The 24,576-nt window shown below is 43.2% G+C and overlaps 1 protein-coding gene across 1 annotated transcript in view; it reads right to left on the bottom strand.

Moving 5' to 3' along the window:
- LOC115164616 (E3 ubiquitin-protein ligase DTX1) overlaps positions 1 to 24,576 on the bottom strand; it is a 57,060-nt gene that overhangs the window by 17,730 nt on the left and 14,754 nt on the right. The window contains exon 3 of the mRNA XM_029717294.1: positions 108 to 888. Coding sequence (XP_029573154.1) covers positions 108 to 888 — 781 coding nt within the window. The remainder of the gene's footprint in view (positions 1 to 107; positions 889 to 24,576) is intronic.

The raw sequence follows: 24,576 nt of genomic DNA, 5'->3' as shown, positions 1-24,576 counted from the left end.
TCTATTGTCATCGAATTTAAAATGCATTCCTAGTGCATTTGTGTTATTCTCATGTTTTGTTTTGCAAATCTATAGTGGAATGTAATCCAAATGAATGTCATGGTTACCCTGGTGGGATGGCTCCTCTGGCAGTGCCCATGGAAATGCGCTGGGTGCCCGGCCGGTTCAGGTTGTTCTGCCCATTGATGATGGCATGGTGACTGTGGGAGTGTGCGTGGGCGTGGGAGTGGCCATGTGCAGGCGGAAGGGATGGCAGCGTCGGGGAACATGGGAAGTTGGCACTAGACAGGAGAGACTGCACCTGTTCAGCTTTGGCTTGGCCTCCTCCTGCGCTTATGTTGTTATGTTGTATATTATTGGTCCCGGCACTAGAGGTGGGGGACCAGAGGGTGGTTCCAGCGAAGGTGTTACTCTGCCGTACCACGGTGAGCGTGCCTGTAGCCCCTGAAGGCCCCGTAGCCCCCCCATACAGCTTACGGTGCTGAGAGGCCAGGATGGCATTGGAGGCAGCCCGCGTGCTGTTGACCAGGATGCACTGCTGGCAGGAGCAGGGCTGGCCGGAGCTGGCTCCCACGGGCCAAGACTGGGACTTGGGGATGGAGCCCATGATGAGAGGGTAGGCCAGGTCCATGCGTCGGCGCAGGCGGCGTTTCCTCTGGCTCTGCCGGTTGGTCTGGACCATGCTGTTGAAGTCAATGAGGTAGCAGAAGCCCAGAGAGGTCAGGTCCAGCCAGGGGTGCTGCTTCTCATAGGCGTTCTGGATGGTCACACAGATCTCCATGTCGTAGGGCGTCCAGGAGCCGCTGTCGTTCTCCCACTCCCACACCACACCCTTCCCCGGGGCCGATGACGGCTCATAGAAGTTCCTGTGGACCGGCCTCATGGTGCCTGGAGGAAGAGAGAGAGGGAGGATAGGAGGTCAGAGGAAAGGGAATAACTGTATGCATCCATCATAGATTATTCACATACCAAGATATCAAACCACTTTTCGTTTATATCATCATGCATTTAAATGTATTAATTAATTGAATACATTGGCCACGGAAGCTTCAAAATCAAAAAGCAACCCAGGTACTAATATGTGAAAATGACAGACTGTCATGATTTTCTACAGGTCTATTTGTTGAGGAAGGGGAAGGGGAGGGGGAGACAGAGGTGTACTTCTGCCCCTCTGCTGATGGGCCCTCAGCCTCCACCTCCATTATAACACAATTATTGTGGTCACATGGGAAATCAGGACACCTCTCCCCATCCATCTCCTGGCTCTCCGGCGAGGAACAACAGAACCCTTCCCCCATTTAATTTAACGGCTAAATGCACACTCCCTTGCAGGGGAGCACCGGGGTGATAATGGAAGGATGAAGGTGTGTGTAGTGGGGCTGGTGGGGATGGGTGGGGGTCAGTGTTGGTAACCCCCCAGTCATACAGTCCAGCACCACTGGCTCCAGAGAATAAAACGCATCAGCAGAATCAGCAGCGCTGACCTTGAATTCCTGCCGCAAATTGTGCTAAAGGACTTGGCTTGGTGGCTGATTTCATTTGGAAGGCTGCTGAAAACCTCTACGCACAGACATCGACACACACACACCCACCACCCGCACGCGCCCACAAGGTAGAACAAAAACACACGAGAAATAAAAATAAGAAAAAACATGAACATGAGCCTAAGAGGGATACATTAACATGCAGATTTACACTCTCTAAAAAGAGTGTGTTCTCAGGTCTCTGACCCAATAACTGGATGTGCAGCAGCTCTACACTCTCTTGTTAAATGGTAAGTTAACACTAACCTTATAAATATTTGATTATGTGGAGACTTTATTAGCTGGGCATCAATTTAGCTTCACCAACTAATGGCGAGTAAAAATAAACAGTCCCTCCCTTTAAGAGACAATTAGCTATTCATAGGCCATAACAGAAGCTAATGTAAAGACAACGCTGCAAAGAAATATACTTAACAAAAATATAAACGCAATATGCAACAACTTCAAGTTGAAGCTACAGTTCATATAAGGAAATCAGTCAATTGAAAAAAATGTATTAGGCCCTAATCTATGAATTTCACATGACCAGGAATTCAGATACGCATCTGTTGGTCACAGATACCTTAAAAAAAAAGGTAGGGGCTTGGATCAGAAAACCAGTCAGTATCTGGTGTGGCCATCATTTGCCTCATATCTCTTTCGCATAGAGTTGATCAGGCTGTTGATTGTGGCATGTGGAATGTTGTCCTCTCTCCTCTTCACTGTCTCTGAGAAGTTGTTGGATATTAGCGGGAACTGGAACATGCTGTCGTACAGGTCGATCCAGAGCATCCCAAACGTACTCAATGGGTGACATGTCTGGTGAGTATGCAGGCCATGGAAGAACTGGGACATTTTTATCTTCCAGGAATTGTGTACAGATCCTTGCGACATGGGGCTGTGCATTATCATGCTGAAACATGAGGTGATGGCGGCGGATGAATGGCACAACAATGGGCCTCAGGATCTCGTTACGGTATCTCTATCCATTCAAATTGCCATCAGTAAAATACAACTGTGTTCCTTGTCCGTAGCTTATGCTTGCCCATACCATAACCCCACCGCCACCATGGGGCACTCAGCAAACCGCTTGCCCACATAACGCCATACACGTGCTTTGCGTTTGTGAGGCCGGTTGGACTTAATGCCAAATTCTCTCTAAAACAATGTTGGAGGCGACTTATGGTAGAGAAATTAATATTAAATTATTCTCTGGCAACAGCTCTGGTGGACATTCCTGCAGTCAGCATGACAATTGGACACACCCTCAAAACTTGCTGGGGACAATAAAAGGCCACTCTAAAATGTGCCGTTTTGTCACAACACAATGCCATCGATGTCTCAAGGTGCACCTGTGTAATGGCCATGCTGTTTGATCAGCTTCTTGATATGCCACACCAGTCAGATGGATGGATTATATTGGCAAAAGAGAAATGCTCACTACCAGGGATGTAAACAAATTTGTTCACAACATTTTTGAGAAATTCGCTTTTTGTGCATATGGCACATTTCTGGGATATTTTATTTCAGCTCTTGAAACATGGGACCAACACTTTACATGTTGTGTTTATATTTTTTGTTCAGCGTATATAAATGGTGACATGCCCAAATGGAGGGTTGATTGTAAATCATGTTTCCTTGGTTATTAAAGCTAACTACCGTCAGAACATGACGACGGTAGGGTCATGACAGTCCCATGAGAAATAACCCCTCATTAGGGTCAACTTGTGAATACATTACCCCATCCTATTACAGACTATAAATCGTATACATCACATGTAAACCCCAGGATATAACCTGTCAAAAGAAGAAACATGGGAATGTCGAACAGCCAAGAGCAAACCCTCTAATTAAATGACTGATTCTGGTCTAGTGTTTGTTTTTCTATGCTGTGGTATTGACTGGGGTTAGCTAGGGCCTTAAGGAGAAAGTGAAGGTCACATGGCACCAAAACAGGAAGCTCCACTCACAAACAGCACAAACAACCTCCTCACAGCAACTCATATGGCTCAACCTGACCCATGTACTAATTTACTGTTGTATATATAATGGCTCGAGCCCAAAAGCTGAGGCAGAGTTGTTGATCCTCTCCGTGCAACCCAGCCGACCCTGCATGCTCTTCCTGACAAGAAACGGAGAGAGAGTGGTCACTTCCTGTCTGACTCTATGTGCTTTTGGCAGCAGTATCTCCCTTCCTGGAGTCTCTCCTCCTTCTCTCCCCTGTCCTGTCCTGTCTCCCCTCTCCCCTCCCCCTCCTCATGACATCCTCCAACTGTCCTTGCCCAACACAACAGCGGTCCCATTGGGTGAGTAGTGGCTGTGTGATGTATCACTGTGTCAAGCCTCACTGTGGGACTCTAACCCTAGCTCAAACATGGGGTGAGTTGATGGTGAACTAAACTGTTAAGACTCATTCCAATAGTTCTGGAAAACTTAGTGGCTTCCTGATGATCTGTTCCCTCCCTGACAGAGTCTATCATTCATCTCTCTGTTTAATGGGGTTGTTTTTGCCTTGAGTTGAAGACAGGTCAGTCTGATTCCCTCCCTTTGTCTTTCCTCAGGTAGGACATGTAACAAGACTGTCACTGCATCCTTCATTAGATAGCCCCCCAGATAATACAACAGGCCTCCTAAAGGAAGTGAAAGCAGATGCAATGTCACTGGTTCTGATATTATGTGAGCTCGTGTCTTACCGCAGACTGGCTGTCATACGTGTTTGGAGATTCCACAAAACAGAGGATCAGTTACATAATCCGCAGGGCAGTTAAATCATCATAAAAGCTTAACTCTTGGGATACACAGCAGCCATACTTTACAACCACTGAACAGAATCAATAGCATAAAGACATTTTTTTTATGCTATTGGGGGGGGGGGGGGGGGGGGGGGGTCAATGTAAATTGACCCCCCCCCCGGTGGCGATTTCTATGAATTGTTCAGCAGTCTAATGGCTTAGGGGTAGAAGCTGTTGAGGAGCCTTTTGGTCCTAGACTTGGCACTCCGGTACCACTTGCCGTGCCGTAGCAGAGAAAACAGTCTATAACTTGGGTGACTGGAGTCTCTGACAATTTTATGGGCTTTCCTCTGACATCGCCTATTCCTCTGACACCGCTCAGAGATTATATAGGTCGTGTCCTCTTCACGACTGTCTTGGTGTGTTTGGACCATGATAGTTCGTTGGTGATGTGGACACCAAGGAACTTGAAACTCTCGACCATCTCCACTCCTGGGTGAACAGGGAATACAGGAGGGGACTAAGTACACACCCCTGAGGGGCCCCAGTGTTAAGGGTCAGCGTGGCGGATGTGTTGTTACCCACACTTACCACCTGGGGGGTGGCCCGTCAGGAAGTCCAGGATCCAGTTGCAGAGGGAAGTGTTTAGTCCCAGAGTCCTTAGCTTAGTGATGAGCTTTGTGGGCACTATGGTGTTGAACGCTGAGCTGTAGTCGACGAACAGCATTCTCACATAGGTGTTCATTTGTCCAGGTGAGAAAGGGCGGTATGGAGTGCGGTTGAGATTGCGTCATCTGTGGATCTGTTGGGGAGGTATTTGAATTGGAGTGGGTCTAGGGTGTCCGGGAGGATGCTGTTGATGTGAGCCATGACCAGCCTTTCAAAGCACTTCATGGCTACCGACGTGAGTGCCAGGAGGCAGTAATCATTTAGGCAGGTTACCTTCGCTTCCTTGGGCACAGGGACTATGGTGGTCTGCTTGAAACATGTAGGTATTACAGACTCGGTCAGGCAGAGGTTAGTGAAGACACTTGACAGTTGGTCCGCGCATGCTTTGAGTACACGTCCTGGTAATCCGTCTGGCCCAGCGGCTTTGTGAATGTTGACCTGTTTAAAGGTTTTGTTCACATCGGCTACCGAGAGTGTTATCACACAGTCATCCAGAACAGCTGGTGCTCTCATGCATGCTTCAGTGTTGCTTGCGTTAATGCGAGCATAAATTGCATTTAGCTTGTCTGGTAGGCTCGCATCTGGGTTTCCCTTTCTAGTCCGTACTAGTTTTCAAGCCCTGCCACATCCGACGAGCGCCAGAGCCAGTGTAGTAGAATTCAATCTTAATCCTGTATTGACGCTTTGCTTGTTTGATGTATACTGGTAAGATTTTCAGATATTACACATTTCTAATTTTGACAGAAGTGGTTTCATTTCAAGTGTACTGTTAGCTAGCTAACGTTAGCTGGCTGGGTCGCTAGCTAACATTATGTGTATGATCTTATTCTTCTTAGACACATTTGCTTGACTTGTTATAGCCATAGAACCTGGTTGGTAAACTACCTGCAGATTCATGCAGGGTAGTAATGTCATGAGTTGTGATTATATTCCATTGTTTAGCTAGCTTGCTACATGTCTTAACAAAAGAATCCACTCTAATTTTAACAAAGTATTTTCATTTCAAGTTAAAGTGTAGTTAGCTAGATAACTAACGTTAGCTGGCTGGCTCGCTAACTAACGTTACATCATGTGTTGGGATTAATTAACTATCTAGCTACATTTCTTAACCTGTTGAGGATCTTATCCCGATCTTATCCCGGTATTGGGATTCATTGTCATGTGACCATGGCGGGGAATTCAAAACTGCAAGAGTAATCATTTCAAAAAATCAAATAATCAACTATTTTCCTCCATTTGAAAGATATATCTCCTAAATCTAACCACGCTGTCCGATTTTCAGAGGCATTACGGAGAATGCATAAAGTTAGGTTATGTGAGGAGAGTACATTGACAATAGCTGCGTGTAATGTTTAGCCAATTCAAAGAAGGGCATCAACAGACAGAAAACTAGCTAGAATTATGCACTTACCTTTGACAATCTGCATCAGATGACACTCATAGGACATTATGTTATACAATACATGCATTTTTAGTTCCATCAAGTTCATATTTATATCCAAAAACAGCATTTACAGTCGCGGTGAAATTCAGAATTTTTTTCGGCTCGAATGCACCCAGTGAATCCAGCATTACAAATCACGGAATTACTATTCGAAAACATTGGTAAATTATAATATTGTCATTCAAAGAATAATATATTATCATCTCGTAATTGCTACCGAAGGGCCAGATCTCAAAATAACTTTACTGGGAAATCACATTTTGTATAAACTGGGTACTATGCTAACAACAATAAGCTATATGCTAAGCTAAGCTAAGCTATACCGTTAGCATTAGCATCATCTAATATCGATAATAACATTCTAAATATCCCCTTACCTTTGATTATCTCCATCAGAAGGCGCTGCCAGAGATCCCAGGTCCAGAACAAATGTGGTTTCTTTTGACAAAGTTCATAATTTATGTCCAAATAGTTAGCGTTCAGTAGGCTCCCACAAAATGAGGTGGGCAGTGTAAAGTCACGTCGAAAAGCTAAAGAAAACCTAGTAAATAATCTATTTACGTTTGTTTAAACATGTCAAACGTTGTTTAGCACTAATCTTTTGTTCCATTTTTAACGTGAAACATCAGTAAACATCAGTAATATTTTCACACAACCTATCAAGTGTCTAGAATAAACGATAATGACAAAGGCACTCTTCTCAGATTCATGCGCAGGCGCAAAAAATGAAGTGATGACGTGTCAACTTGTAAGCTTTCTAATTCGGTGTGTATTTATCACAGATGCTTCAAACAACTTTCTAAAGATCGTTGACATCTAGTGGAAGCAGTAGGAGTTGCGAACTGAATCCTTTCTCACTGTGGTATCTTTAAAACAATGACACTAAATAGTACAGTCACAAAATTCTCTTTTTTTTTTATCTATTTTTCACAGGTTTTTGCCTGCAATATGAGTTTTGTTATACTTACAGACACCATTCAAACTGTTTTAGAAAATTCAGAGTGTTTTCTATCCGAATGTGTTAATAATATGCATATCCTAGCTTCTGAGTTGGTGTAGGAGGCAGTTAAAACTGGGCACATATTTCTTTCAAAATTCTCAATACTGCCCCCGTGGCCCGTAGAGGTTAACAAAATACGCTCATCTTAGTGTGCCAGAGCGCAGAATAACTGAAGTATTTTTGAACGCTCAACACCCGCTGAATATGTCCGGTGTCAATAAACGTCGGCAACGAAGCGTAATTCAATTGTTGCCAGCAGCACAGTTACAGTCACCGATGCTCTGGATAACATGAAAAAAGCCTAACGAACTCTGGGGTGAGTAAAATGGTCAGAGTGGGGTGTTCTCTCATTATGTGTCTGGAAGTAGCTAGCCAATGTTAGCCAGTTAGCTTGGGTGCTTGACTGTAGTTGTGAGGTCTGAACGCGAAACCACAGATACGGCGAGTAATGTTCAGTGAGCTGTTCTCTCTCTTAGATGTCTGGAAGTAGCTGGCAAATTGGTACAGAACGGTTGGATTAACCCTTAAAGAGTTGGGTGGGGCTAAGGTTTAAGAGCAGTGGTTGCCAACCGGTCGATCACGACTGGTCGATCTTCAAGGCATTCCTAGTCAATAACCAAATATTTCTGTAGAACAGCCAACAAGCAATAAAGGCTTGCGCTCGTTTTTAAATTCGTGTTGAGCTGTTGCCGGTAGGTGCACTTAATTAAACAGTCCTACGCACCTGGTAAGCAAAGTGTTCCCATGAGACACTCCGCCTACCAAGTTTAATAGGCTACTAGCCTACGTAAGATTTAATAACTTTTAAAACCACGACCACAGAGAGACTGTCAACGGATACAGCAAAGAGCTGCTGTTTTTATGAGCGAGTTATTACTATTAACACTATAACAAAACACATTCTCCGTATTTCCGCTTGGGCTGCAGCTGCAATGAATGAGTAGCCGAGTATCGATAGCCCTACGTTTTATTATTACTAGCAGCTCGTTGTGTCGATATTAATATTAAGGAATATTTAACTTTCTCTGATCACAGGAACAACATGAATTTGTGCATGAGGCAGATGCGGTGCGACACGAGTTTCGCCAACAGGTAGAAGACGGTGTCCTCTCTCTGATCAGTCTCACTGGAGGAAAGGAAGGAGAGAGCAGGGACTGTGAGAGGCGGTTGTGAAAAGTTGTTTTGAACGGTCATCCAATTCCAAATTCCGTCTTTTCGACCTGAGATCACGGACGTCGTGATTTGACCTCGTTGACCATCAGATGCAGGTTCCATCAGTCCAGTAAAATAAAAAAAGTGCTAAACCAACTGGTCTATTTTGTTATCAAAGCTCGAGTTTTGAAAATAATATGGTCTGATTAACAATATTGGCAGGCCAATCATATATCTAATATGCTGTGATAATGTATTAAGGCCTACTGCCCATACCTCATTCCTATTAAACTCTTTGTGTGAGGTTAATGTAAAAAATTACATCAGAGCAGTAGATCTCAGCTTGCTTTTTGACTGCAAAAGTGATCATGACTCAGAAAAGTTTAGTGACCACTGCTTAAGAGTGTGTCGACAAGGCTGAATGGGTGTAGACAAAGAAGGACTTTCCAATAGTAGTACCAAAACATTGAAAGACGGTTTTCTCAAATGTGAGTTTACAAGTTGATTAACATTCAAAGGAGAATTACTTTCCCATTGTTTCCTCAAATGCAGTGTATGATATACCATTTTGTAGCACTGAGTCTCTACTTTCATCCAATGTAAAAAACAGAAATTCAAATTTTGCTACGCAAGACCGAATCCAGGTAGCGAGTAGACCGAATCCAGGTGGTGAGTCACATATACACAACAGATAGGTGCAGTGAAATGTGTTGTTTTACAGGGGCAGCCATGGTAGTACGGCACCCCTGAAGCAGATTAGGGTTAAGTGCCTTGCTCAAGGGCACAGTATTCGAACCAGCAACCTTTTGTTTACTGGCCCAAGGCTCTAACAACCTGCCGCATTAGCACACTGACCTTGCACACAGGCAAAATCCCTAGCTAAGGATTACTTAAGGTAGTTTCAAGACTGACTAACCCCTTTATACTCATATGGTCATAGTAAATCCTATCCAAATCTGTCCATTTGGCTTATTGATGTGTCCCTCCTGACTCTGTGATGTTTCAGTGGCCTCCCAGGAGGATCCTACAACACCCTGAATGGAATGTTCTGGCCTGTTAATGACGCACACAGATCATTAAATAGCACAAGTAAAACCTGACTTCATCAAAAACCAGCTGAAAAATTAATGAGATTCAGTCTTTGTTGTCAGAGAAACGCGGAGGTAGGATTTGTTGTCATGGTCATGGAAGCCTCCAAAGGTTTGTCCACAGCTGTGTGTTCCCAGTAACCGTCTCCTCTCCTCACACAACAAAGTACCAGTGTGGTGGACAGCCCCCTGTCCTCTCTTCCACTCTCTCATCTCCTGCTGACGCCATCCTTCTCTTTCCCCTCCTGTCAATCCTGGCTAGTCACCAACACTCACTGACCCATTGTTCACATTTTCCATCCTGTCACTCATTGGCCACCATCCTGATCTTAGACAACACTCTTGTTGTCCACCTAGGCGATGGACCGATCTAGAGCTGGGAGAATCTGCTATAGTCAATTGAGGGCCACATTACCCAGCACTCATGGACACTCTTACTGACACTTCTGGCTGCTTCACGTGATGTATTGTTGTCTCTACCTTTTTGCCCTTTGTGCTGTTGTCTGTGTCTAACCATGTTTGCACTATGTTTGTGCTGCTACCATGTTGTGTTGCTACCGTGTTGTTGTCATGTTGTGTTGTTGTCTTAGGTCTCACTTTATGTAGTGTTGTCTCTCTTGTCGTGATGTGTGTTTTGTCCTACATTTTTATTTTAATCCCCCGTCACTGCGGGAGGCCTTCTGCCTCTTGGTAGGCCGTCATTGTAAATAAGGATTTGTTCTTAATTGACTTGCATAGTTAAATAAAGGTTCAATAAAAAATAATGTGGTGCGATAAGCAGGCTGATGAGAAACCCACTCGTGCCTCCAGCTACAGGCATATTATGTATCCTAATAATTGACAAGCTTCTCCAATTCCCCATGGGCCACGCTGAACTTATTAAAAATAGCTCCATGATTTCCTGTAACTACAGAGGGAGAGAGACTAGTAACAGGTAGCCTACACTGTGAGGCTGCAGAATGCTGGCTGAGGGGTATTTAACAGGAAGAGGGAAATATTTTTTTTTATTACAGCAGCCAAACTGACTCACCAGCAGCGTACACTGTGGCGCTTGGTCAGGGGCACTCTTTTTCTCACTAATATATCAGAACATAACACGCATTATAGCTGACCTTTATTAAATCAGGGTTTGGCATATACAAGCTTTTACATTTCACTTCTGTAGGATATATAGCAACAGTATTTTGTACAGTTCATCACCCTAATTTCTAACAAAAAGTTTATTGAGCTGTACATTACTTTGCACTTAGAAGCATTCATTCTGTTGTTTATTATCTTGAACATATTCTCTGTGACAATATTGTATATCAGTGAACGCAGTGAATAAACAATAAGTATTCCATTAAGTTAAACTGTATACAGGCAATAAAGTAATTGAGGTATGTTTGATGTTTTCCATAAACCCCACTAGCGCAGCTTGAAATGAAATTTCACTTTCATCTCCTCAAAACGACCTTCACAAACAATTAACCGATACTGTTATGAGAGAACACACAGAACCAGTTGAGAGAACACACAGTAGCAGCTCTTAGAGAACACACAGAACCAGCTCTTAGAGAACACACAGAACCAGCTCTTAGAGCACACATAGAACCAGCTCTTAGAGAACACACAGAACCAGTGGAGAACACACAGAACCAGCTCTTAGAGAACACACAGAACCAGTAAAAAATGAATACACAGAACCAGTTAGGGAACGCACAGAACCAGCTCTTAGAGAACACACAGTAGCAGCTCTTAGAGAACACACAGAACCAGTGGAGAACACACAGAACTAGCTCTTAGAGAACACACAGAACCAGCACTTAGTGAACACAAAGAACCAGCTCTTAGAGAACACACAGAACCAGCTCTTAGAGAACACACAGAACCAGTTGAGAGAACACACAGTAGCAGCTCTTAGAGAACACACAGAACCAGCTCTTAGTGAACACACAGAACCAGTGGAGAACACACAGAACCAGTTAAAAGAACACACAGAACCAGTTAGGGAACACACAGAACCAGCTCTTAGTGAACACACAGAACCAGCTCTTAGAGAACACGCATAACCAGTGGAGAACACACAGAACCAGTTGAAAGAACACACAGAACCAGTTAGGGAACACACAGAACCAGCTCTTAGAGAACACACAGAACCAGTGGAGAACACACAGAACCAGCTCTGAGAGAACACATACCATTAGGGTGTGGAGGAGAACAGATGAAACTGCATTATCATTATGGGATACAACATCTAGGTCAAAGATCTCTTGAATGTGATAAGTAGTGAAAATACAATCTCTAGGTGGGTGCTTCTCATGAAACCAGTTTCAATTAAACATGTCTGTAGCAAATTGAGTTACAAAAGCATGATGCATCTGCAAAAATCAACTATCATCATGAAGACTAAGATGTCTAGGTTTGTCAATTGTTTTGTCAAATTATAATTTTGCCAGAATTCTTTACATTTTCACTCCAAATTCTCATTATCGAAAGCATCCGGATTAAATTCTCAGGTCACTTTATACAATTTTACTTTGGAAATACCTAACTTATTTGTATAAAACACAACCTGTTGCTGTAGTTTTGTCAATAAATCATAGAAATGGTATACTAGTTTAAGTTTGCATTAAACTATAATATTTAATACGTACAAACGGTGTCTGTGGACATGTCTCATTACCGTAACACTTTTTCAAGTTCTTGTAAAAACTTTGGGGAACCCGAGTGGCGCAGTGGTCTAAGGCACTGCATCGCAGAGGTGTCACTATAGACCCTGGTTTGATCCCAGGCTGTATCACAACTGGCTGTGATTGGGAGTCCCCTAGGGAAGTACACAATCGTCCGGGTTAGGGGAGGGTTTGGCCGGGGGGGGCTTTACTTGGCTCACAGCGCTCTAGCAACTCCTTGTGTGGGCCGGGCGCCTGCAGGCTGACCTCGGTCGTCAGGTGAATGGTGTTTCCTCCGACACATTGGTGCGGCTGGCTTCCGGGTTAAGCAGGTGGGTGTTAAGAAGCGCGATTTGGCGGATCATGTTTTGGAGGACGCATGACTCAACCTTCGCCTCCTGAGCCCGTTGGGAAGTTAAGGTTGCTGCCCCTTTTACCCCGATTATCTCCAACCTTTTTAACCTATCTCTCCTTTCTGGGGAGGTTCCCAGTGCTTGGAAGGCAGCCACGGTTCGTCCTTTATTTTTAAAGGGGGAGATCAAGCTGATCCTAACTGTTATAGGCCTATTTCTATTTTGCCCTGTTTATCAAAAGTGTTGGAAAAACTTGTCAATAATCAACTGACTGGCTTTCTTGATGTCTATAGTATTCTCTCTGGTATGCAATCTGGTTTCCGCTCAGGTTATGGATGTGTCACTGCAACCTTAAAGGTCCTCAATGATGTCACCATTGCCCTTTATTCTAAGCAATGTTGTGCTGCTATTTTTATTGACTTGGCCAAAGCTTTTGATACGGTAGACCATTCCATTCTTGTGGGCTGGCTAAGGAGTATTGGTGTCTCTGGGGGGTCTTTGGCCTGGTTTGCTAACTACCTCTCTCAAAGAGTGAAGTGTATAAAGTCAGAAAATCTGCTGTCTCAGCCACTGCCTGTCACCAAGGGAGTACCCCAAGGCTCCATCCTAGGCCCCACGCTCTTCTCAATTTACATCAACAACATAGCTCAGGCAGTAGGAAGCTCTCTCATTCATTTATATGCAGATGATACAGTCTTATACTCAGTTGGCCCCTCCCTGGATTTTGTGTTAAATGCTCTACAATAAAGTTTTCGTAGTGTCCAACAAGCTTTCTCTGCCCTTAACCTTGTTCTGAACACCTCCAAAACAAGGGTCAAGTGGTTTGTTAAGAAGAATGCCCCTCTCCCCACAGGTGTGATTACTACCTCCTGGGGGTTTAGAGCTTGAGGTAGTCACCTCATACAAGTACTTGGGAGTATGGCTAGACGGTATACTGTACTTCTCTCAGCACATATCAAAGCTGCAGGCTAAAGTTAAATCTAGACTTGGTTTCCTCTATCGTAATCGCTCCTCTTTCACCCCAGCAGCCAAACTAACCCTGATTCAGATGACCATCCTACCCATGCTAGATTACAGAGACATCATTTATAGATCGGCAGGTAAGGGTGCTCTCAAGCGGCTAGATGTTCTTTACCATTCGGCCATCAGATTTGCCACCAATGCTCCTTATAGGACACATCACTGTCCCCCCTCTACTCCTCTGTAAACTGGTCATCTCTGTATACCCATCGCAAGACCCACTGGTTGATGCTTATTTATAAAACCCTCTTAGGCTTCACTCCCCCCTATCTGAGATATCTACTGCAGCCCGCATCCTCCACATACAACACCTGTTCTGCCAGTCACATTCTGTTGAAGGTCTCCAAAGCACACACATCCCTGGGTCGCTCCTCTTTTCAGTTCACTGCAGCTAGCAACTGGAACGAGCTGCAACAAACACTCAAACTGGACAGTTTTATCTCAATCTCTTCATTCAAAGACTTTGCGTGATATATTGTTGTCTCTACCTTCTTGCCATTTGTGCTGTTGTCTGTGCCCAATAATGTTTGTACCATGTTTTGTGCTACTACCATGTTGTGTTGCTAACATGTTGTTGTCATGTTGTGTTGCTACCATGCTGTGTTGTCATGTGTTGCTACCTTGCTATGTTGTCTTAGGTCTCTCCTTGTGTTGTGTTGTCTCTCTCTTGCCGTGATGTGTGTTTTGTCCTATATTTATATATATTTTTTTATCCCAGCCCCCATCCCTGCAGGAGGCCTTTTGGTAGATCGTCATTGTAAATAAGAATTTGTTCTTAACTGACTTGCCTAGTTAAATAAAGATTAAATAAAAAATATAAAGTGCCAGCGATGAGACAAGATCAAAAAAGAGGGCAAAATACAACAAAAAATATTCCACCCATGATGAATCATCTAGAGGAGTAGTCCTTAAAAGTTAAGTTATTTGCTTATATGCTACAGAATGAGGTTCTTATTCTCAAACACCACCTTTAGCCCACTTGGCCTTCTCATTACCGAAACGGCTAAAAAGCTCAAATTGGGAAAATGTTTTTCAAATACTTTTATTTTCAGTGTTATGTTTAACTCGGCCCTTTTCATTAGGGAAGCAATGTTAGAACTTTATCATTACTGCAACAGTATCCAAAAATGTTTAATATGGGGAAATTGTGGTCAAATGCATAATATCTCATGAAAAAACATAATTATGAAAGAGATAAGTACAGATCCTAATCTCAGTGACTCAAGAAAAAAATTGTGAATGACCCAGGTATGTTCCAGTTAGCATTAGGACCCCTGAAACACATGGATGGCATGCATACAGTATCAGCATGCATGTTCAGAATGTAATAAAATATACATCATAGGTGTTGTGAGATACTGTACGAGCGCTATACCAGCACGTCCCGAACTCATCTGATATCACAGAGCTATAGTATGTAATGATGACAGTGTGGTATCAGTAACTGGCTTGAGAATGTTACTGACTAGTGGCTACAACATACTGGTTGTCACTAGTTACCACAGCCGCAAGTCAGAAGGCCTGCCTACTCGACCAATCAGATGAGGGAGTGTGATGACGAGCATGCCGACCGGCTTGCAGGAGCAGACGAAAGACATGCATTTATTTTATAAAAACTAAAAAAGGCATGTAGACATACACAATTTCACAAAAATGTTTTAATAACTGTATATTATCCATACACTTGACATACATGGTACTTTTATACACAGTATTACATGATAGAAATACAGTTTAATATCCACAAGCGGTGAAAACAGGACAAATAAGCACCCTCCACGGGATCTTTAGTGACCACAGAGTTGGGACACCTGTTTAAAGTCCCATCTTCCTCAATTTTATTGAGGAACATTCCATTGTTAGTACAACATTATTAAAATTGAATTAATGTTGTAAAAGTGTATGGTATAAATTACAGTGACCCATCTTTGAACTGCCTTCCTGTTCATTTCAGCAGCATATTTCTTTTTGGCTTTTGTTTGTGTCTTTCCCCTGGTGTCATTCATACGTCTTTGTACCCACAACTTGAAACAGAACACCATGGAATGGGAGACTTTTACTCTCCCAAATGAGTTTTTTTCCTGCCAAAGGCTGTGCATCTGTTGAAAGTCAAGAATATGATATATTACTATTAGAATGAAAGGCTTGTAGGGAAACTAACAACGTTGCTCTGTCAAATAGAATAACTCCTCAGTTATTGTAATGGAATCCCTTATGCTAGCTAGCTAACTCAATTTAGATGAGAGTAGCTGAAGTTTTGCCCAAAACAATGTTATTAATTTTAGTGACGTTGCCAATTCTTGTTCCCGAATGTACTTAGTTTGTTGGTACTCAAACTTGAACTGGAGACATGCTATTTCGAAAATGCGGCAATTCCAGCGAAAGGAATTTACATCATCACACTCGTCATCTGACTGGTTGAGTTGGCGGGTCTTCTGACTTTGTGGCTGTGGTAACTAGTGACGACCCAGCATACTACTCCTCACCATCCTATCCCACCCATGTATGCTACTGTACAGTTTTCATATAATAATGCAGAGCTTAGTTATAAGGGAGCCGTAGGGCTCCCCAACCTAGAATCCCTACAGAAGCAGCAGCAGGCTCCTCTCTCTAGGCGACGTGATGGATGAACAAAGGATGAAAAGGTACAGGTGGTTGGGAGGAGAGGAAGAGGCTTGCGGGAGAGGGTTGGTGATGTGCAGAGAGCTACTCTGCCACGGAGGAATAAAATAATGTCTCACTCTCTCTCAACCAGGCAAGCTTACAATGTGAATACTGCAGCAGAGCAGATCAGCCCCCTCTGACTCAGTCCTCCTCAGTCAGGCTGCCAAACAAGAAAATCTGGGGGAGCTGCCCTGGGGAGCTGGCCAGTTACAAAGCACTTGCACAGAGTACGGTTGTAACAAATAGAGACAAACCCCCAAAAAACGTTCTAAAATTGAGTTTGGCTTACCACACGAAGACTGATATTGTACTGCAGCAATGCAACAGACCCTTAAACAACCCTCCTGACTTTGCTCTGAATAAGGGCGTCTAAATGACAATAAAAAAATAAGACACTGTCCAGGCCTGCCACAGAGGATACAGTAAGCAGCCTTCTTGTTGGCAGAGCAGGCACTCTGCAGTACTGTAATGTGTTGGGGGGGAGGTGGGTGGTGGCAGGCGGGGGGCCTGTGCGGTGAGTGCAGGTGTCTATCTGTCTGAGCCATCTGGAGACAGTGCAGTGCTGGAGCTGAGGCCTCTCCTCTCTATCTCTGACAGGTGACCTTGCATGTGGGCAAACAGCATATCTCTAACTCCACTCACTACAAGAGAGAGTGACAAGCACACGCAACCCCACCATCAACCCACGCCTGCTCTAAGCAGTCTTTATCTACGTGACAGGACGATATTTCATGTTAGCCATCAGCCAGTAAAAAAGCGTGCAGTGCAGTGCACTCCTCCTGACCCTGGACACTCATTATGTGAATTTAATCAAGCCCCGGGAAGGTGATTTTGCTATGTACTGCATAACAAATAATACAACTAATGGGGTATCATTCTCACACTCTACTCTTGGCAAATGTAGAGAGAAAAGCGTAGCTGGTGTGTACACACTAAAAACAAATGGTTCTATATAGTGCCAAATAAGGGTTATTTGGCTTGTAACCATAGTGGAACCCTTTTTGGTGCTATATGGAACCTTTGAGGTTCTATAAAGAACCATGTTCTTAAGGTTCTGAATGGAACCTGTATGGTGTTTTATAAAAAACTCTTTCCTAAGCTTCTATAAAAAAAACATTTAAAAAAGTTTAAATATACAGTAGCACCCAAAGAGGGTTCCGCTATGGTTACAACCCTTTTTGGGGCTATAAAGAACCCTTTTGTTCGGTTCTTTATGGAGAATGGTTCTATAAAGAATCTTTGTCAATCTCAAAAGGTTCTTTGTAGGACAATAGTTTTTTTTTTATTCTGGTTTAACAGCAATATTATATTGTTAAAATTCCATATGTTTTATTATTGTGTTAATTAAGAAGTTGAATCAGGTGTGCTAACTCTGGAACAGCTGGGGTTCCCTGAGGAGAGAATTAAGAACTGACTTAGTCAATCGTTCTCAAATGACATAAGGCCATACGTCAGTCTTTCACAAAACACTGTCACTAGCCACAGTCATGTAATTTCATAACACAACCGATTAGATCAACTGGATTGACACTCTCACTCCAGGTTGCACAAAAAGAGCTGTGAACAAACCATACACCCAAATATTCTATTGGGCCATTGCCCCTACATTTTAATTATCACTAAAAGAGGAAAGAACCATTTTTTTAACTGCAAAGAACCATTGAAGGGCTCAAGGGGTTCTTGGGGTCAATATGGTTCCACAAAGAACCATCACCCTTCCCAAAGAACCCTTGAGGAACCCTCATTTTTTTGTGTGTATTGTACCCTATAGCCTCTGCTTCCTGTAGGATGCTGTGGTTGAGCGGACAGGCTATTATTCGCTGTGCTGTTGATACAGGGCTTAACCCATACAGATCCTATTCAATTATTAATATTGTTTTATCTGGTGGATTTTACAATTATTTCATGTTGTTCCAAAAGTATTGGGACAAATTCACTTATGTGTATTAAAGTAGTAATAAGTTTAGTATTTGGTCCCATATTCCTAGCACACAATGATTACATCAAGCACGTGACTCTACAAACTTGTTTGTTTTGGTTGTGTTTCAGATTTTTTTGTGTCCAATAGAAATGAATGGTAAATAATGTATTGTGTCCTTTTGGAATCACTTTTATTGTAAATTAGAATGTTTCTAAACACTTCTATACTGAACAAAAATATAAACGCAACATGTAAAGCGTTGGTCCCATGTTTCATGAGCTGAAATAAAAGATCCCAGAAATGTTCCATATGCACAAAAATATTATTTCTCAAATTTGTTCACATCCCTTTTAGTGAGCATTTTATCCTTTGTCAAGATAATTCAGCGACCTGACAGGTGTGGCATATCAAGAAGCTGATTAAACGGCATGATCATTACACAGATGCACCTTCTGCTGTGGACAATAAAAGGACACTTTAAAAATGTGCAGCTGTGTCACACAACACAATGCCACAAATGTCTCAAGTTTCGAGGGAGCATGCAATTGGCATGCTAACTGCATGGAATGTCCACCATAGCGTTCTACTAGCTTCAGCCAAACCCAGATTCCACCCATTTCATGAAGCTCCTGACAAACAGTTCTTGTGCTGATGTTGTTTCCAGAGGTAGTTTGGAACTCGGTAGTGAGTGTTTACACGCTTTAGCACTCGGTTGTCCCATTCTGTGAGCTTGTGTGGCCTACCACTTCGCGAATGAGCCGTTGTTGCTCCTAGACGTTTCTACTTCACAATAACAGCACTTTCAGTTGACTGGGGCATATAGTCTATAAGTGAATTTGTCCCAATACTTTTGGTCCCCTAAAACGGAGGGACTATGTACAAAAAGTGCTGTAATTTCTAAACTCAAATTAAAGCTGACAGTCAACAATTTAACCTCAGTCATTGTATCATTTCAAATCCAAAGTGCTGGAGTACAGTGCCAAAACAACAAAAATGTTGTCACTGTCCCAATACTTTTGGAGCTCACTGTATGATGAAATATGAATGACTAGTGCTTTGGGAGACTCCTGAATTCGGGATAACTGTCTTCTATTTGAGTTATAGCCTTTAGCCTATACTGGTGCACACTAAGTATTGTATTTTCAGTACAGTAAATTGATAATTACATGTAGCTAGTATACTATGAATAGCTGGAGGGTGCTTATTATTCCTAAAATAAAGTTTAAAAAAAAATCTACTTTAGATGCATAACTGTTCCAAACGCAAAAAATATATTTTCCAAGATCAACTATTGAGGGGAAAAAGTCTAGGTTATTCTCAAGCAGATTATTGGAAGTTCTAGAGGCTATATTGATTTATATTTGACATTCTAGACAAAGTTCCCCAAGGGGACACAATGCAGTAAAACTACATTAATGCATTTCTATTAAAATATTTCAATCATTTTATTATTCATCAGATTAAAATCAATGTGGTAAAATTCCATCTAACAGATTGAGCTGCAATGTGTGATCTTTGCTTCAGATCTATCGTCTGTTAGGCATCCATATTAATAATGACGGCAAACACACCGTCCGGGTTTGTTACTACTGTCTCAAGGTGAATTTTTATCCGGCTAAGAATTGGAATACCCCTCAATACCTTTCAGACTCTCACATACTGTTTTGTCTATCGGTTTGAGAGACATTAGTCAATGTGAAAGGGAGTAGGAATCACATGAGAGATGTCTTTTCTCTGGTTGAAAATGTGTGTGTGGGTTTTCACTGCAGATGGTTTCCCAGTTAATGAGACGTCTGGAAAGTGAAGCCGCTCGGTGCTCCCTTCAGGATGGACAGCTTAGAGTCAGAGGCAGGGCCGGCTGAGTCTGGCGAACTGCAATTCTGCCCATTTTGCCATGGGGTGGAGATAAGTTGTTTCAGTTTTAAATCAAATTTCCTGCAATTCTACACATTTTGCCATGCTAATGGATGTCTGAGAGTGACAAACAAAATCAATGAGGGCCCCCTGGAGGTCAGGCCCCCTGGGCACCTGCCCTGCGTGCCTGGTCGCTATTCAGTCATGATTATTACAAGTTTTGATAGCTGGCTGGACTAACTTACCAATCTAAAAAATTGTTAGCTGACATGGCTAATTGAGTGACTGTCAGTGACTAACAATAAAAACTGCTGATGCACTACCAAATTTCGAACTTGCATCTTGTGTATTCTACTATTCTAACTCTAAAAACAGTACTTCGAGACCCTGACTGAGTTCCTAAAAATACATACATACTACCAATCAAAAGTTTGGAGACACCTACTTATTCAAGGGTTTTTCTTTATTTTTACTATTTTCTAGATTGCATTAAATATAAAATATATTTTGATTTGTTTAACACGTTTTTGGTTACTACATGATTCCATATGTGTTATTTCATAGTTTTGATTTCTAGTGGTTAGAGCATTGAGCCAGTAACGGAAAGGTTGGTGGATCGAATCCCTGAGCTGACAAGGTAAAAATCTGTTGTTCTGCCCCTGAACAAGGCAGTTAACCCACTGTTCCTAGGCCGTCATTGTCAATAAGAACTGGTTCTTAACTGACTTGCCTAGTTAAATAAAAAGGTTAAAAAAAAATAGTAAAATAAAGAAAAACCCTGGAATAAGTAGGTGTCCAAACTTTTGACTGGTACTGTATTTACATACAGTACTTTTTGGGTGGAGGGGGGGGGGGGGTTCTGGGGCCCCAGGCAACCACTTGTGTCGCTTATGCCTGGAGCCGGTCCTGGTCAGGGGGGCTCTGCCAAGAACACCTGGCCAATATTATTCACCTCACAGGCTGCGGCAGGATGTTTCTCCTGCTGAACACTCACAGAACTTGGAGTGGGACCAAGAACAGCTTACAGGTGAAAGTGAGAAAGATGGAGAGAGAAAAGAAAAGCAGAGAGTGCAAGACAGACAGAGACAGAGATTCACATTGATATTCTGCAGAGTGGCCATGCAGCAAACAATCAAAATAAGTGATTGTAGTACCGTGGGAGAAGTAAGTGTGTGTGTGTCGGACTGCGAACCCCCGGCTTGTCTTCCAGGCATGTCTTGTATCTTCCCTCCCCTGTCTTGTTGCAGTCATCCCCCTCTTATTTTCATTAGTACTTGGGACAGCCTTTAAGGGTTTGAGTAAAGTCTTCACAGTTCACATACCAAAGACCTGGGGACAGACAGACTGCACAAATCTTCTACCCTCTGGAGCTAGGACAGAAAGCATGCAGAAATAAAACCCACAAACACTCTCCTAAACTAGTTCATTTCACATTACCAAACAACAAATTCTGTTTGTCTTTAGTTGAGAGCTGATGTAAACTTTTGGCAGCATCATCCACTTATTTCCACAATGATTCAAAACATAAAACAGCACAAATGTAAACTTGAAGCCAGTATGTTCTTACATCTACTTAATCATTAAAGCCTCAAACTGAGCTCTGCTTGTTCACTTCAGTTGTTTTGAGGGCACACCGAGAATCAACCCTGGTGGTCACAGCTTAACTACCAATGTCCCTCTGACACCCAGAAGATGGTGATAGATTAAAGCAGGCAGCAGAGTGGGAGACCCTAATGGAGTTGTTTAGAGAGAGAGAGGAGACCGATACTCTGATCTGAGTGACCTCCCAGAGGGATTCACCGGCGGAGAGCAGTTTTAAAAGCTGTAGCCTCGATGAATGAGAAAGATATCCGCCTCAGAAGTTAAAAGTAGTGACTCATTGGATTAGAGGTTGAGAGGAGGGAGAGATGCCCTGGGTGTCTGACTGTACTGTTGCGAGTGCCAGGCTGCTAGCCCAGAGCAGCTGGTCCACTACAGCCCCATCAGTGAGGGAGAGGCCACCTCTCAGACTGTCTCCTCCTCACAGGACCAAGTCCAGAACCACACACACACACACACACACACACACACACACACACACACACTACAGCCCCATGGTCCAGGAAATAACAGAGACAAAAGGTCACTTTCACCCCAGGAGCTGGAGCAGGACCTGGTCTGGACAATGAGCAGTTGGCTACTACCTCTCCAAGCTGCTAGAGAGTGGAACAGTACCACAGAGCTATATTCCCATTGCAGAAGCATGAAGTGGTGGAGTCCAGTGAGGGGAATGGAGATCAGGAGTGTATGACTGTGTGTACTTGGTTGATACTGAAAGAATCAATCAGTCTTCATAAACAGTATTTATGATCCATGTACATAAATGCTGTATAGCCCCCTCAAGTTAGAATGTGATCCTGCAAATCAATGATTCTCAATAGGTCGGTCGCGGCACATATTTGGGTCGCATGAGGTTGCGAGTGGGTCACGGGCGTCTGAGTAAAAAATGTAAACTTTTTTTAAATGAAAAATACTCCAGTCTGAACTTAGATGACTTAAACCAGGTAGAGAGTGTGTAGAAATAATAATGAACTTACATTTAATAAGAAAATGTAATTTCAGAAATGTTTTTCTTCAATCACAGCATTTTCAATATAGAGCTATTAGCAGCACTATTTTGGTCGATTTTGTGGTCTCAAGCTAGTGAGTTTATTAACATTCTTCATCAAGAATATGATCAAAATGGCCTCCCGAGTGGCACAGCAGTCAAAGGCACTGCATCGCAGAGCTTAAGGTGTCACTATAGACTGCGGTTCGATCCCAGGCTGTGTCGGGTTTGGCTGGCCGGGATGTCCTTGTCCCAGTGCGCTCTAGCAACTCCTTGTGGCGGGTCGGACACATGCACGCTGACTTTGGTCACCAGTTGTACAGTGTTTCCTCCGACACATTGGTGCGTCTAGCTTCCGGGTTAAGCGAGCAGTGTGTCAAGAAGCAGTGTGGCTTGACAGGGTCGTGTTTCAGAGGACGCATGGCTCTCAACCGTCGCCTCTCCCGAGTCCGTACGGGAGTTATAGCGATGGGACAAGACTAATTACCAACTGGATATCACGAAAGAGGTAAAAAGTTTTTTTTTTAATTTAAGAATATGGGCAAAATGTAATTATTGACAATAATTACATTTGGGAATGGGAATGTTGTTCTCTTGTCATATAATTGCAACATTTACTTTCAATATAGCATTAAAATAGTTTTCAAATCAAATTGTATTTGTCACATGCGCTGAATACAACAGGTGTAGACCTTACTTACAAGCTTACCTGCTTACTTACGAGCCCTTAACCAACAATGCTTTAGAAGGTAAGAAAAGTGTTAAGTAAAAAATAGAAAATAAAATTAGCAAATAATTAAACAGCAGTAGTAAAATAACAATAGTGAGGCTATATACAGTGGGTACCGGTACAGAGTCAATGTGCGGGGGCACCAGTTAGTCAAGGTAATATGTACAGGTATGTAATTCAAGTGACTATGCATAGGTAATAAACAGAGTAGCAGCAGTGTAGAAGAGGGGTCTGGGTAGCCATTTGATTAGCTGTTCAGGAGTCTTATGACTTGGGGGTAGAAGCTTTTAAGAAGCCTTTTGGACCAAGACTTGGCGCTCCGGTACCGCTTGCCGTGCGGTAGCAGAGAGAACAGTCCATGACTAGGGTGGCTGGAGTCGGACAATTTTTAGGGCCTTCCTCTGACACCGCCTGGTATAGAGGTCCTGGATGGCAGGAAGCTTGGCCCCAGTGATGTATTGGGCCGTACGCACTACCCTCTGTTGTGCCTTGTGGTCGGAGGCCGAGTAGATGCCATACCAGGCAGTATTGCAACCAGTCAGGATGCTCTCAATGGTACAGCTGTAGAACCTTTTGAGGATTTGAGGACCCATGCCAAATCTCCTGAGGGGGAACAGGCTTTGTCATGCCCTCTTCACAACTGTCTTGGTGTGTTTGGACCATTCTAGTTTGTTGGTGATGTGAACACCAAGGGACTTGAAGCTCTCAATCTGCTCCACTACAGCCCCATCGATGAGAATGGGAGCGTGCTCGGTCCTCCTTTTCCTGTAGTCCACAATCTTCTCCTATGTCTTGATCACATTGAGGGAGAGGTTGCTGTCCTGGCACCACACGGCCAGGTCTCTGACCTCCTCCCTATAGGCTGTTTCATCATTGTTGGTGATCAGGCCTACCACTGTTGTGTCATCTGCAAATTTGATGATGGTGTTGTGGTCATGCCTGGCCATGCAATCATGAGTGAAGAGAGAGTACAGGAGGGGATTGAGCATGCACCCCTGAGGGGGCCCCATATTAAGGGTCAGAGTGGCGGATGTGTTGTTACCTACCTTTACCACCTGGGGGCGGCCCGTCAGGAAGTCCAGGATCCAGTTGCAGAGGGAGGTGTTTAGTCCCAGGATCCTTAGTTTAGTGATTAGCTTTGTGGGCACTATGGTGTTGAACGCTGAGCTGTAGTCAACGACTAGCATT

This window comes from Salmo trutta, chromosome 27 (genome assembly GCF_901001165.1).
Source record: "Salmo trutta chromosome 27, fSalTru1.1, whole genome shotgun sequence".
Lineage (NCBI taxonomy): Eukaryota > Metazoa > Chordata > Actinopteri > Salmoniformes > Salmonidae > Salmo > Salmo trutta.
This window is presented reverse-complemented; position numbering and strand designations above follow the sequence as displayed.